This window comes from Leptopilina boulardi, unplaced genomic scaffold (assembly GCF_019393585.1).
Source record: "Leptopilina boulardi isolate dan_hultmark-lab unplaced genomic scaffold, ZJU_Lbou_2.1 LbouV2_122, whole genome shotgun sequence".
Taxonomy (NCBI): domain Eukaryota; kingdom Metazoa; phylum Arthropoda; class Insecta; order Hymenoptera; family Figitidae; genus Leptopilina; species Leptopilina boulardi.
In genome coordinates, this window is record NW_026137666.1 from 3,042,318 (window position 1) to 3,058,498 (window position 16,181).

Below are 16,181 nucleotides of genomic sequence, written 5' to 3' on the forward strand. Positions count from 1 at the left end.
AAACCATTTTTGACAGCTAATTTATTTTGTTGTTGTCAATATCGCTATATCTTCGTAAAGTACAGGGTTCAAGTTTTAATTTGATTCCTATGCCAAGTCTGTAGCACGTCGGATTTACCCGGTAGAAATTTTTAAAAACTGACAAAAACGTTTCAATATTCATCTTTATTTGTAACTGTTCTGGTAGACTAACATTATGCCCTTCGGACAATTAAAATTATAAAGGTAGTGGATCCGTCATCTACCATATTATTGTTCAATATGTCGTTGAGAAATCGTATTGTTAGTAAAACTCTTCATTTGAAGGGTTAGAATAAGAAAAATGAGAATTAGTTTTTATGAATAAAAAAAAAATACATAGGTTAGAGTGGGGTGAAACACGCAACTTTTTATTCTTGTTTGGATGTTGTATCGATAATATTATAGTTTTTATGGTAATTTTTATTTTTAAGTTGCTTATTTCGATAACTGTGAATTTATTTGCCATGTATATAAAAGAAAAATATAAAAAGAGAAAAATTTATAACTAAATATTTTGGCAAAATCGCAGAAAAGCCACTTGCAGTGCTTTCGTAAAGCTCTTATAACTTAGTCCTTTCATGGAATACAAAAAAAAATGTCCTACAAGAATTTTGAAGCTTAATAACTAAACTTTCAGTACCAATAGGAAATTTAAAAAAAAAACTTTTGAATTTCGATTTCATAACGTAAAAAGTAATAACGTGGCTTTTTCACCTCACTCTACTCTAGATAGAAAAATGTATTCAATATGTGCATGTGAGTGTGTATTGTGTGTGCATTTAATACACAGAAAACTTACCAAGTTTTATTAGTTTAATTAAATTCTTTTTTAAATCCGTTGGTAAGATTCAGTTAGACATTTTTTACTACACATACCTGATGTTATTTTTCTTAGACAGATAAGGCTTTAATAATTTATTATTAATGCATAATAATTTATTATAGATTAATATGGAACCAAACAATAAAGAAGCATTAGACGGAATTTCTAAGGTGAAAGAATTAAAAGAACATTTAGAAAGAATAGAGTTTTTAGTTGATAAGCAAGAATATAGTTCAGCAGTCGAACATATTACAAGTATTATTGAAGATTGTCCATGGTCTCCTTATCTTCGACAACTCAGATCTGAATGTAACGTTGCTCTGGGTGAACATATCAAGGCAATTGCAGATATTCGATCTACAACCAAATTAATATCTGACAATACACGAGGTTTTTATAATCTTTCGTTATTGCTGTACCAAGTAGGAGAAGTCGACGAATCTTTAACGTAAGTAAGATTTAACTAATTTTTTGAATTTTTATTAGAATCTCCATATTTTGATGCTCTAATTTTTTCTATTGATTGTCAAGTTTTTCAAGCATATTTAAAATAAATATGGATAGGCGTAACCAGCATGCACACAACCATTACATTTGACAATACTTTATGAAATGAAACCAATAGCTCGTTTTTAGGTAATGAAAACGAAAACACTTCCAATTGATAAAGATCATTTAGAAAAAGGAATATTATATAACATATAAACATTTTATATGCTATCTGATTTCAAAATATTTTATAACACTTGTCTAATCGTTTTTGATATTTATAAACTGTTTGAAAACCCCGACCCGGTGAACACATAACACGGTGGGCTTTTGAAGCAACTTTAGGTTGCACGAAAATGACGAAAAAAAAGTGGAAACGCCACTGTTTTCAGGGTTGATCATACATCAAGAAAATGCTTCAACCGAAACCCTAGCTGATCTATTTTGGAAAATATCAACATTTTTCATTTTTATATCGCATAATAAGCATTTCTTCAGTATTAGCAAGGTACATTTGTTACAGAAAAAAACTGAACCCAGAATGTGCCGTGTAGGCGGCTCATTTTGATGTGCAACAAAAATGAAACAGGTTGGTGGCGCCACTGTCTATGTCGTTTACCATTGGCTCATTTTGATTTGCAACAAAAATGAGACTAGGTTTTTTCTGTGTATATATGGGGTAAAATTCCTGTAGCATACTGAGAGAAAAATAGTTGGTCGGATCGGGCTGTAACTTGCACACAGTTTAGCCCTATGGGTGAGTACTTTAAACACGAACACGGTGAGCTTCGTTTTGGTTCAACCTAAACTGCATGACCCTTCTCAGGTTTTTTTTTATATCAATTCGGTGATGCCTCACGATAATTCTAAGACGAAAATTAAAATAATCGTTGGAGGGAAACTCAAATTATATTGATTTTTAAATTTTTTTTCTAGATTATTGAAGATATTTTCATTAAAATACCGTTTGGTAAAATACTTATTGCTTCAAAAGCTACAATTTAACATAAAAATAGATTATATATAATAATTAAACCATTTTGATACATAGAATTAAGAAACTGTTTAAAAATAGTCGAAAAAACTGAAATTTTTCTAATTTTTTAAACTTTACTCCTTTATTTAACGTTATTTCAATAAAGTCATGTAGAAGTGAATTAAAGTACATAAAATTTCCTGTAAATCAAAAAAAAACTCTTCTATCTATTATTGTTACAAAAATATGGTCATTTGAATTTTAAATTTAATGGATAAATAGTTAAAATTTACCATTAGGTCTAGATTATTTGGTAAAATTGTTTTCGCAGAACCTCATCTCAATTCCATAATTAAATCGCGCTCTTTGTGAATACAACGGCCTTCACGCATTTTAAAAATATCGTGGTTGTTACCAAATATTTGTACCTTACCATTTACTTTTTAAAAAAGTAAATATTTTAAATATGATTATGTTGCATTTTTCAAAATAAACGGATTTTTAAAAACTACTCAAATCTCTCTTATAGAAATAGACATTCTTTAAACCAATGTAACTTTCGATGTAAGTGAGATAAATCAGTTTTTTCAATTTGAAACTGTTCAAGATTAAACCTTCTTATACGTATTATATTCTGGAATTGAGATGAGGTTCTGCGAAAACAATTTTACCAAATAATCTAGACCTAATGGTAAATTTTAACTATTTATCCATTAAATTTAAAATTCAAATGACCATATTTTTGTAACAATAATAGATAGAAGAGTTTTTTTTTTGATTTACAGGAAATTTTATGTACTTTAATTCACTTCTACATGACTTTATTGAAATAACGTTAAATAAAGGAGTAAAGTTTAAAAAATTAGAAAAATTTCAATTTTTTCGACTATTTTTAAACATTTTCTTAATTCTATGTATCAAAATGGTTTAATTATTATATATAATCTATTTTTATGTTAAATTGTAGCTTTTGAAGCAATAAGTATTTTACCAAACGGTATTTTAATGAAAATATCTTCAATAACCTAGAAAAAAAATTTAAAAATCAATATAATTTGAGTTTCCCTCCAACGATTATTTTAATTTTCGTCTTAAAATGATCGTGAGGCATCACCGAATTGATATAAAAAAAACCTGAGAAGGGTCATGCAGTTTAGGTTGAACCTAAACGAAGCTCACCGTGCGAAGTATTGTTAAGTTTTTTCAAAAACTGTAGGAGAGGGATGAGGTTGAATTTTTCTTTTAAATTTTATCAGAGAATTTTTAAAGAGTTATAACTTTTAAACAGAAAGATGAAAAAAATTTGACCTATATGTTTTCGAAAGGTTTTTTCCTGCTCTTTCGAATGGTGCAAAATTTTTTTTAAAAAATTAAAAATTTGACCCTTTTTTGAAAATCAAAATTTTTTTTACTTTTTTTTAAGTTCGGTCTTTTTTATTTATTCATTATTTTTTTTTAAGTTAAAAATGTGTATTTTCACCACAAAAAATATTGAGTTGTCCTTTTTTGTTATTTTCCAGATATTAATTAATTAACTAATGTTAATAAAAATGAAATATTTCACAAATAAATAAAGTTATTGCAATCCTGAAACATCTATCATCTACCAAAAAAATTGGTAATTTGTATACATTGACCAACGTCGCTTGTTAAATGCCGGAAAATCTCTTATGCAATTCTAACAAGTAAACCTACCCTAGTGTTACTCTCCGATTTGGATGAAATTTGGCACACTTCAAGAACTCGACAAAATAATAGATACGTATTTTTTTTTATCGGCAAAGAAGAAGGTTTAAGGGTTGAAACTACCCCCTCAATAGCTCAAAAACCCCCAAACAGATATAAATATATAAAATACGCAATTAAAGTATAAAACTTTTTAAAGACTTGTATTTAGGGGTTTTCGGGGTCGCTGGTTACGAATCTGATATCAGATTTCAAAAATTCAAAATGGCGGATACAAAATGGCGGACCAAAATTTTCAAAAATTATTACTTCTTCCCAAAACTTGGTATCTAGGGGTTTTCGGGGTCGCTGGTTACGAATCTGATATCAGATTTCAAAAATTCAAAATGGCAGATCCAAAATGGCGGACCAAAATTTTCAAAAAGTCTTACTTCTTCCCAAAACTTGGTATCTAGGGGTTTTCGGGGTCGCTGGTTACGAATCTGATATCAGATTTCAAAAATTCAAAATGGCGGATACAAAATGGCGGACCAAAATTTTTAAAAAGTCTTACTTCTTCCCAAAACTTAATATCTAGGGGTTTTCGGGGTCGCTGGTTACTTATTTGATATAAGAATTACAAAAAATATTTATTTCATATTATTACTTTTGTATTAAATATAATTGAAAATCCTTGTGCCTATTTTGAGATTTTAATATGAAAAGTAAGTTACCGATATTTACTCTAATGAAAAAATTAAAATATTTATGCTTTCAAAAGTTTTTTTCTGTAAAAGTTTCTTTAACAGTACTGTATACTACGTTTTCGGGGTCACTGATTTCAAATCTAATGTCGATTTTGCAAAATTTTTTAAACTTCAAAATGGCGGAACCAACATGGCGAACAAAAAGAAAAAAAAATTCCATTTAAGCCCAATCTATTTTAGTCTATTTTTTAGATTTTTGTGTAAAAGGGGGTGGATTTTGGAAATTTTTTTAGCCTTACATTTTTTACAACATTTTAAGAATATGGAATAATAAAAGGTGGGAAAAAAATTTTCTCAAATTTATACAATTAAAAATTTCTTTTTTTTATTTTTGCCCTTGTTTGAAGGGGTATATTTTAAAAAGGGTAGTACTTTTTAAAGCGTCAGACTTATAAATTTGTTACTCTGTCCGACTCTTTCAAAATGAGCTCTGTTAGGATTAGATTTGATCAGTTTAAAGAAAGTTATGCTTTTTTGAATTAGGTGTGAAGTGTGTGTCACGCGGTGACTCAAAGAGTTAAACAAGTGCTTTTTAATAAATAATTTATAAACTCATGAATTATTATATATTAAAAATCCACTTATTCAAAATAATTTATATTGGACTTGTTGGGTGAGTATTCTGATAAGCTATATATAAAATGAAGCAATTAAAATTAGTTGAACTTCATTTGTTTGTAGAATACTTTATTTGATATTAATTTTAATAAATTAAAATTAAATAAATTTAATAAATTAAATTGTAGTACTGAACTTGTTGGTAGATGGATGCCTTTCTCATAAGAGTCGTGGCTTTACAAGCCTATAAGTACAGCTACCTGTGTTTCTCTTCTTTGCTTTACGAAATTGATTTTCGAATTATCGCTATAAAAAATAATATAGCAGGTTTGTATTTTTCATTATTATTCATAAGTTAGTTTCCTAGGTTTTTTCAGGTTCGTATTTTATTACGAGTTTTAGTTTAATCTATGCGTTTTTTAAAATTTGACAATTCTATGAGTAATATAATCAAATTTAGTTTTAGTTCAACAGAAAAATTTTTCGAATTTTTGAAGTCAACTAACCTTAGTTTGATGTTAAAATCCGAAAATTTTCTGTTTTAAACAATAAAACACCTTTGGCTGAAATTAATAGTTGTATGGTATAACTATGAGTCATAATATGCATATACGTATAAAGCTTACAACTTTTTGTTGTCCTTTAGATGCCAATTTACGACTAGTGTATAGTTCTAAATTAAATCCAGACTGATGAGCATTAAAGACATTAGCTTCTCCAATATTACAGATAAAGTACTTTAATTTTTTTGCATGTAATTTTTAGCTTCGGTTTAAAATATATTTATCCCAATTACTGATTTTTGCGTAATAAATTTTTTTTTCTAAAAACAATTCCATCCGTTTCTTTAAACGTATAAATTCATTTTTCAGAATCTCTAAATAAATGAATATCCACATCATACACTGTCAGTAATTTATAAGTAGCTTCCTTAAATTCATTGAAGGTGTATTTAGAAATTGATGAATTTTTTCGTCAAGTGCCATCCTCAGAAAGTTGTTCTTCCCAATGATGTAACTGTAGCTTATGTTTCAAACCTCTTAAACCTCGTCTTAAAAAACTCAAATTATAATTTCCTTCTCCGAAGTTCAAAAGTCAGCAATCAGTTTTCTATTCTCCATAACAATTACTTAATCTTCTGACAAATGTGAATGTGAATTTGTTTTTACTTGCCAGTTGCATACTCCTGGTTTTCATTTTTAATAAGGCGTAAAGATAGTTATGAATTTAGATAATAAAACTGCAGTCCCTCACAGACTTACAAAATTAAATGACCGTTGATCTTATCATTTATTGCGATCTCAATGTGTAAATAAAAAATGTGTAATTATATTACGCTTGGTCGAAAGCTGTTCTTAATAATTTTATAATAAATATCTCTGGGTTTAATAATCATATTTAAAAAGAAAAATAATGGAAAAGTTTGTCAATGAAACTAAATAATTTTTAAAATGTATTTTCAGTTGTGGAATTATCAAAGTATAAAAAATTATAGATTAAAAAAACTTGCAATAATACACAAACCTGCAATAAAAACCTGAGAAAATAACTTATTAATAATAAGGAAAATAAAAACCTGCTATACCAATTTTTGTAAATAATTTTAAAATCAAATTCGAAAATTTAAAATCTAATATGTTCGTAATCAGCGACCCAGAAAACCCCTAGATACCAAGTTTTATAAAAAAGTAAGAATTTTTGAAAATTTTGAATCCGACATTTTGAATTTTTGAAATCTGATATCAGATTCGTAACCAGCGACCCCGAAAACCCCTAGATACCAAGTTTTGGGAAGAAGTAAGACTTTTTGAAAATTTTGGTCCGCCATTTTGGATCCGCCATTTTGAATTTTTGAAATCTGATATCAGATTCGTAATCAGCGACCCGGAAAACCCGTAGATACCAAGTTTTATGAAAAAGTAATAATTTTTGAAAATTTTGGTCCGCCATTTTGTATCCGCCATTTTGAATTTTTGAAATCTGATATCAGATTCGTAACCAGCGACCCCGAAAACCCCTAGATACCAAGTTTTGGGAAGAAGTAAGACTTTTTGAAAATTTTGGTCCGCCATTTTGGATCCGCCATTTTGAATTTTTGAAATCTGATATCAGATTCGTAATCAGCGACCCGGAACACCCCTAGATACCAAGTTTTATGAAAAAGTAATAATTTTTGAAAATTTTGGTCCGCCATTTTGTATCCGCCATTTTGAATTTTTGAAATCTGATATCAGATTCGTAACCAGCGACCCCGAAAACCCCTAAATACAAGTCTTTAAAAAGTTTTAAAATTTAATTGCGTATTTTATATATTTGTATCTGTTTGGGGGTTTTTGAGCTATTGAGGGGGTAGTTTCAACCCTTAAACCTTCTTCTTTGCCGATAAAAAAAATACGTATCTATTATTTTGTCGAGTTCTTGAAGTGTGCCAAATTTCATCCAAATCGGAGAGTAACACTAGGGTAGGTTTACTTGTAAGTGTCATGACAGTGGCCTTTGAAAAAATAAAAAAATAAATACTTTTTGTCCGTAGGCAAACCATACACGGAGAAACTTTACTTTATAAAATTTGATATTATAATACTAAATTTTACAAAAAGCCAATAGTAAACGACGATATAGCACTACCTTTGTGAAAATTACTACTTAAATATTATACTGCGCGAGTATTCTTAATTTGGAAAGAGTAATATAATAATTATGGATTTATATTTTTAAACAGTAGGAAATTTTTATAAAAAAAATAGGAAACTGAAGTTGGTGAATCGTTGAAAACGAGCTTTATAAATATATTAATAACTGAAAAAGAATGATGAAATATACAAAAACTATGGTAAATATCCATCCCGTGTGAAAATAAAATAATTACTATAGTGTTTTGGGAATATTGACATAAAAGTTAAAAAGCCCTCCACAATAATAGAAAAAAATTACTACTACATACTAAATTTTACCATAGTCGATATTAAATGTTCCAACAAATCCACTGCTCGTCTTTAGGAATTTGTCAACCCGCAATTCTGGGTTGCACACCTTGATGGCGGCTCTCTTCGCCTTGTCCTGATACCAGGGAGCGAGATCGCTTCCTCGATACTGCTCACTGCAGAACAGGATATTGATCTCATTTTCCCTGGCTGTTTGCATCAGGAGAACCTGTGCATCCTTACTGTTATGCAGGTTGACCTGAAGAAGCTTTAAGGATTTGCCCTTTTAAGCTTCTCCAGTTCCTCCTTGTAAACCGGGTAAGAACTTCTCCCACCGACATGATTCGTTTCTTCCTTCCCCAAATCGGTACACGTTAAGCACTGCGGTCTTTTTTCATTGGGGCAAGTTTTCGCAAAGTGACCCCCTTTGCCGCATCTTCGACAGTTGTTAGTTCTATCGGGGCCCTTGCATGAGCGAGTCACACGTGCCCATAAGCAAGGCACTTTAAGCATCTTGCCACTTCTAAGTGTTCCCGAATTGCTGCGTTAATCCACCCAATTCTTATTTTCCCTAATTTTATTAGAGATTCGCTATCTACTTCTGACAGACGAATCAGTGCCACCTTCGTTCCGCTGAAACGTGGCAAAAGTTGACAAGTCATTTCTATATTCGACTTTTGCAATGTTTTCTTTGCAGCAGAAACCACGTCCTCTTCGCTTGTGGATTCATCCAGTTCCCTTATCGCTATGGTCTTTCTGGTAATAAGGGCCGTAACATCTGCCTTGTCATGCAGGACGGAGGTAAGCTTTTCAGCGAACTTGGAGGTTTCCCTCCTTTTTCTTACAACCAGAAGAACCTCCTTTTTGAGAGTTCTTCTGATTTCCACTTCTTTTCCAGAAGTAGCCTCCGCAAAGGATTTTTTGGCGGCTGTACCCAAATTATTATTATTATTATTATTATTATTATTAACATTGTAATGAATTATAATATTAATATTTAAATAATAAATATTATTAAGCAGATAAACTGTATTTATAGTTTAAATTAATTTTGAGGGAAATTTCCTAGAAAATTAAGAAATAACAGGTAACTTAAAGTTGCTTCAGGCCCACCGTGCCAGCAAACACGTTTTATAATTGTTCTGTAAAATTTAAAGAACTTTGTTCTAGAACTCTTGTTCCAGCAATGACGTGTAGTAGTTATAGAACAAAAGTGTAACAATGCTTCTAATTTATTACATAACTGACTTCGTTTTTTGATATAGAACTTTCTTTCAAATACACAGTAGCACTTTCATGACTGTACTATTCTGATGTACATCTGTGAAATGTATTTTTTTAAATTTTAAGATGCATGTCGCCCAGCAAACACGTTCTATATAATTGCTCTAGAACCATGCTGAAAGAATATTACATAACATTTCTAGAACAGAATGCTTGTGTTATTCTAGAAATTATTAATAACTATCTGTTCTAGAATTATAACATTATGTCATATCTACAAATGTTCTGTAATACTTCTGTCACAAATGTCATTAAATGTTTGATCCTTTTTGTTGTAAGATTTCTATTTGAATTTTTTTTCATTAATAATGCCTTGCAATGTAATTTTGTCAATTTGTATGCCAACATCAATTTTTTAAATATTTGAATATTATATAACATAGAATTTCAATAATATTGGGTATTGAAACTTGCCCGAAACATAAATTATTTGATTTTTAACAAAGCGTGCACGAAGTTTTCTAGCCGATAGGAAATCTTCGTGAATTTCTGTTGCAAGGGAAACAGACATAGGCTGGTTTGCCCCACAGGTCCATTTTGACAATTAAGACCTGCATAAAAAAATGCTTAGTAAAATCATTAAATAATATATCGATAAATTTAACTGAGGCATGCACCTTTTAAATCTAAAAAACAATTTTAATAAATATTACACGATTTTCCCACAAATTGCTTATGAACAGATCCGTAAAAATTTCTAGCAGAAGCGAAAAAACAAACTTTTGTTTATAAAATTGCATAAACACAATTAAAAAATGTCAAACTAAAGAAATAAGTTATTCTTTATATTGTCTTTTCAAATTTATAACTGACATATTTTAAAGTTTGACCAATTCCGAGAAACTAACACCTGGCCGGTTTGCCCCAGTCTCCCCTATATTATATTGAATTTTTTATAAGAATATATTATTATATATATATATATATATAAATTGGTAATATTAAATATTAAATAATAATATAAATCACTATTATGAGTAACATGAATTATATTAGTTAATTAAAAAAATTTACTGTATCAACATTGTTACTTAATTACTTTCTTGGAGAAAATTGAAATTTATATGTACTGTCCACTTGACTGAAGCAAAGATTTATTTTCTTTCAAATTAAAAAGTAAAAGGTAATAAATTCTAAAATACAATAATTAAAAGATTTATTAATTTTTACATTTATTTTAATTAACATATTTAAGAATTAACAAATAAAAATTATTAATATTTTAGAAATGATATCCTATTAATATACTCATTGCAATAAATAATAAACAACTGAAAAATTGTTTGATGGGTTTACAAAATAATAAACCTATCTATTTCATGTGTTTGTTACAAGGAACGTTTCCTAAGAAACCTTCATAGTCTCCCCTTGGTCAAGAGCGTCTAGGCCCAGCTCCCAGTACGGTTGAGCCCTGCAGTGAAGGTACACTAGTGATGGTCGAGAGCTCGAATCTCGGGAGTCAACTGTTTAAAAAATTTCGAGAATGTGTTAGGATTACTAATTTTTTTTATTTTATTAACATTTTCAACATAAAATTAAGATAAAACATGACATACTCTTTATTTATTATATTAATTTTAACTGTATTTTTTTGTGACAAAGTTCTATATTTGTTACATATGTATTATATAAGATGTTGTTACTGGATTTAAAAAATTTGTAATTGATTTATATAATCGTTACATATCTGTTATAAATCACTAGTAACAGTGTTATGTATTTGTTACATATCTGTTACAGAGATCAGAGCTGACATTTATCGTAACCTGCTTGTAACATGCTACAAGCTTGTGACAGAACGTGTTACATCTTGTTATATAACTAATATATATTCATTACGTATTTGTGTTTGGTAGGCAAGAACTATAATTTCTTTTTCGTATTTAAATTTCACAATTTCGATAAGTGCAAAAAATTATACAAGAAATTATTATAAATTGTCACTCCACATATTTCGTTCTGAATAAAAATAAAATTAGACAAGTGCGAGTGTAAAAATTTTGAAAAAATTATATAATATACAATATATAAATATATGTATAAATATATACAATAACCTTTTTGTGTCTTGAACCTAATTTTTTTTTAAATTTCAAATTTTGTTTTATCTTGCGAATATGATTCTTAAAGTGTACGATCTAAGCTTTCATTTAAGTCTATATAGAAGTTTCTATCACGTCAGGTTAAGGAGAAAAAAAATACTAAAAACCCTTAAAAACGCAGTTTTTTGGAAACTTTACCCCCACTTTACTCAAAATCCAGACGTGATACACAATTTTTAAATCTGGGATCCTTTTCAGGACCCAAAAATACATTGGAAACTACTCTGATATCTCAAAAAATACCTTGTAGACCTGAGTAATTATTAGCAAATTTGGTGAAATTTTAGCAGTCTATAAAACCGTGAAATATTTTATATCTGTCAATTTTTGTTCATTAATTTTAATTAACTGATTTATCATATTAATAATTTTTTAACTCCAAAACGATTAAAAATTTTTTACAACTGCAATTAAAAAATAATGTAAACTATTGAATGTTTGATAGAATAAAATTGAATTTCCAGAAATTTGAAATAAAAAATAATTAACAAAAATCTCAAATGGAACACACTAATTTAAAAGTATTAAAATGAAACCCAAAATTTCAAATTGATATAAAATTTTTTATCAATTTGATACTTTTAAATTAGTGTGAAATTTAAAAAAATAATTGAATTAAAGCTGCAGTTCAGATTTTTTTCGTTAAAAGCTGTGTTAAATTTTGATTAAATTGTTTATTTGACTATTTTTGGGGTCGCTGATTACTCAGAAAGAAGCTGGTGTTATTTTTGTTGCGGGTAATTTTCTCCAATGCTAAAACCCATAAGATTTAATCCAGATTTAGGCTAAAATTTGTTGCGGGTTATTTTAACACCAATTCTGGTGTTAAAATAACACTTTGTTTTTCCTGTGTACGAATCCGATATCATTTTTTCAAAATGATGGATCCAATATGGCGGAATTTTTTTTTAAATTTGCTCACATTTACCTAAACGTTGTACATTAAGATTTAGCATTAGAAAAATAAAAATAATTTTTTTTATAATTCTATACAAATAAATACTACCTGAGTTTAATTCTACACAGCTATAAAAAATTAAAAATTAAATTCGATACAATTAAATTCTACACATGAAAATCATCTTTTCTTTATTTCGGATTGTTTGTAAAATTCTACACAATTAAAGTCAACATTTATAAATTCTACACATCAAATAAAAATAATTTAATCCTAGACAAATAAACTAAACACATTAAAAATTCAACATATTAAATGAAAATAAATAAATTCAAAACGAGAAAACTCTACATAAGAATGTACTGTACCGCTAACTGTACACGAGTAAATTATCACCAAATTAAAAAAAAATATTTTCTACATCGTTAAACCCTACACAATAAACTATCAGGCGAAATAACTTTTAATCAGTTGATTTTACAAAAAAATGTTTTAGATAAAAGTTATTGTGCTCAGAGGGGGACATCCAGTGGTAAACTTGAATTTGTCCTAAATGACCTAATTTAGGTCATTTCAAGGTCAACTCATTTTTTTAAATAGAACCACCTACTTTTTATGCCGGAAATCGATAAAGCAGGAAATTCCACGTCGAAATCGTTGATGCACTTTTTTGTAAAAAAATATTATTGTATTTGGGGAAATAACTTTAAACTAATTAATTTTACAAAGACATGTTTCAGTCAAAAGTTGTTGTGCTTAAAGGGGAATATTCAGTGATGACCCTAAATTTGTCCTAAATGACCTGAATTAGGTCATTTCAATTTCAACTCATTTTTTTTAATGGAACCATCTACTTTTCATGTTACAAATCGGAAGAGCAGGAAATTCCACGTTGAAATCGTCTAAGTACTTTTTTCGACGGGTCGACCTATCCAGGTCAAATAGGTCATAATCAATTTCACCTACAAAGCCTTGGTTGGGTCTATTGTTTTTTACATAAAAATTCTTGCCCTGACAATTCTTTGCATAAAAACTTGATCTTTCTTCATGAAAAATTATTTGACATAGACTAGATCTAACCAAGGCCTTGTAGGTGAAATTAATTATGACCTATTTGAGCTGAATAGGTCGACCTGTCGAAAAAAGTACTTAGACGATTTCAACGTGGAATTTCCTGCTCTTCCGATTTGTAACATGAAAAGTAGATGGTTCCATTAAAAAAAAATGTGTTGAAATTGAAATGACCTAATTCAGGTCATTTATGACAAATTTAAGGTCATCACTGAATATTCCCCTTTAAGCACAACAACTTTTGACTGAAACATGTTTTTGTAAAATTAATTAGTTTAAAGTTATTTCCCCAAATACAATAATAATTAAATGACCTATTTGTTCTAAATAGGTCGATCTATCGAAAAAAAAGTGCATCAACGATTTCGACGTGGAATTTCCTGCTTTATCGATTTCCGGCATAAAAAGTAGGTGGTTCCATTAAAAAAATGAGATGACCTTGAAATGACCTAAATTAGGTCATTTAGGTCAAATTCAAGTTTACCACTGGATGTCCCCCTGTGAGCACAATAACTTTTGTCTAAATCATTTTTTTGTAAAATCAACTGATTAAAAATTATTTCGCCTGATAGATTAAAATGGGACACCCTGTATAGTACTTCCAAAGAGCAAGATGTCTGAAACAGACTTCACATGGCTAATATAACCTAACTTACCTGCCCATTTGACAGACTGTATAACCCATGAAGTAGTATAAGGAGCACTCACTACCGTTAGAGGGGTGGCCTATTGTAGTATAGAAAAAAATGTTAGAGGCTTGAATAAGTCAACAATGACGCCTCTAGCGGAAAAGCGAAATACTGTAGAGTTTTCAATATTGCTGCGTCCATTGACGTCTGCTCGCGAATAGTAAACAATCGTAAAACAATCTCATAACGCAATAAAAGTTTAAATTTTTACAGAACATTAATATCGTCATTAATATCTGGATAGTGTGAAAGCGTAGTGCAAACGTGGTAAGTTTGTGTTTATTTATATGAATATATTTTTGAGTTAGACTGTTTGAAAATTTCTAATTACGTTTTATTAAAGAAAAGTGTATGTAGTATAAGTTATAAATTATACAAAAATTCATTGATTACCATATGTATTAAAAAAATAAATACTTTATGTCAATTGTATTGTATATATATATATATACCACGATGAAGTACACCCTTTTATAAAACAACTGCTCATTTTTTTTACATTATTTTCTCTCAAAGAAAACGGCTTACGAAAACACGTGGAAAACACGAACTGACAGTCGTGCACATACGTACATATGAGGCATTTCATATGAGAAGACGGGGTCATGTCTCGGATTTTTCTCAAAATTCGGTAAATTGTAGTGATAGTGGTGCTAAATAAGTGTACAAATTTTGAATTTGAAATTTTTAATATTTTTCGAGATATTTACAATAACAAATTTGAGCAATATTTTTTTGTTTTACTTATAACTTTTTTCCTATTAAAAATAGAGAAAAATGTTGTAAATGTTTTTTACGCGGAAGATCTTAAGCTTTTAGAAAAAAATTATTTTTTTAAAAAAATATTAATTTTTAAACATTTTGTTTAAAAAATAAAATTTGTTTATAACTTTTAACCATGTTCTCCCTCATTTAGAAACGCTAAAAAAATCATGAATATTGTTTAAGTCATAATAAATGGATGGTTAAATTTTTGAGATGGCATTATTTTTTGTTTTCGAGATATTAATTAATTAACTAACAAAAGTTAATAAAAAATGAAATATTTTACGAACAAATAAAATTAGAGTAATTTTAAAAACACCATTAGAATGCTTATCAAAATCCGCACCCAACGAGCCCTATATGAACTATTTCTAATAAACGGGTGTTAAATTAATAATTATTAATAAAAATTATTTAAATAATTAATAACATTTGAAGAAATGAAGATAAACCGTCAATTCTTTTTTTATTTGGAAGATCATCTAATTCTGTATTAAATAAAACCAGTGTAAATAACATTTTTAACAAATCTAAATTATTAACAGATGATTATTGAAAATTGAGGTTTCAGCACTCTACGACACAAGTTAAAGGGGGCTGCCTACCTATTCAGCATGGTATTTTTCAGTCTTTTTTTAAATAACATTTTATAATTAATTTTTGATTCTTGACAATACTTAATATTTTTTTTTTGACACAGAATTATATGGTCTTCCAAATAAAAAAAGAATTGACGATTTATCTTAATTTCTTCAAATGTTATTAATTATTTAAATAATTTTTATTATTAATTATTAATTTAACACCCGTTTATTAGAAATAGTTCATATAGGGCTCGTTGGGTGCGGATTTTGATAAGCATTCTAATGGTGTTTTTAAAATTACTCTAATTTTATTTGTTCGTAAAATATTTCATTTTTTATTAACTTTTGTTAGTTAATTAATTAATATCTCGAAAACAAAAAATAATGCCATCTCAAAAATTTAACCATCCATTTATTATGACTTAAACAATATTCATGATTTTTTTAGCGTTTCTAAATGAGGGAGAACATGGTTAAAAGTTATAAACAAATTTTATTTTTTAAACAAAATGTTTAAAAATTAATATTTTTTTAAAAAAATAATTTTTTTCTAAAAGCTTAAGAT

General features: G+C 28.5%; 1 protein-coding gene across 1 annotated transcript in view; it reads left to right on the forward strand.

The window, feature by feature from the left end:
• Positions 1-16,181, forward strand: part of LOC127287011 (dnaJ homolog subfamily C member 3) — a 104,908-nt gene that overhangs the window by 44,931 nt on the left and 43,796 nt on the right. Inside the window, exon 4 of the mRNA XM_051313709.1 lies at positions 967-1,292. Coding sequence (XP_051169666.1) covers positions 967-1,292 — 326 coding nt within the window. The remainder of the gene's footprint in view (positions 1-966; positions 1,293-16,181) is intronic.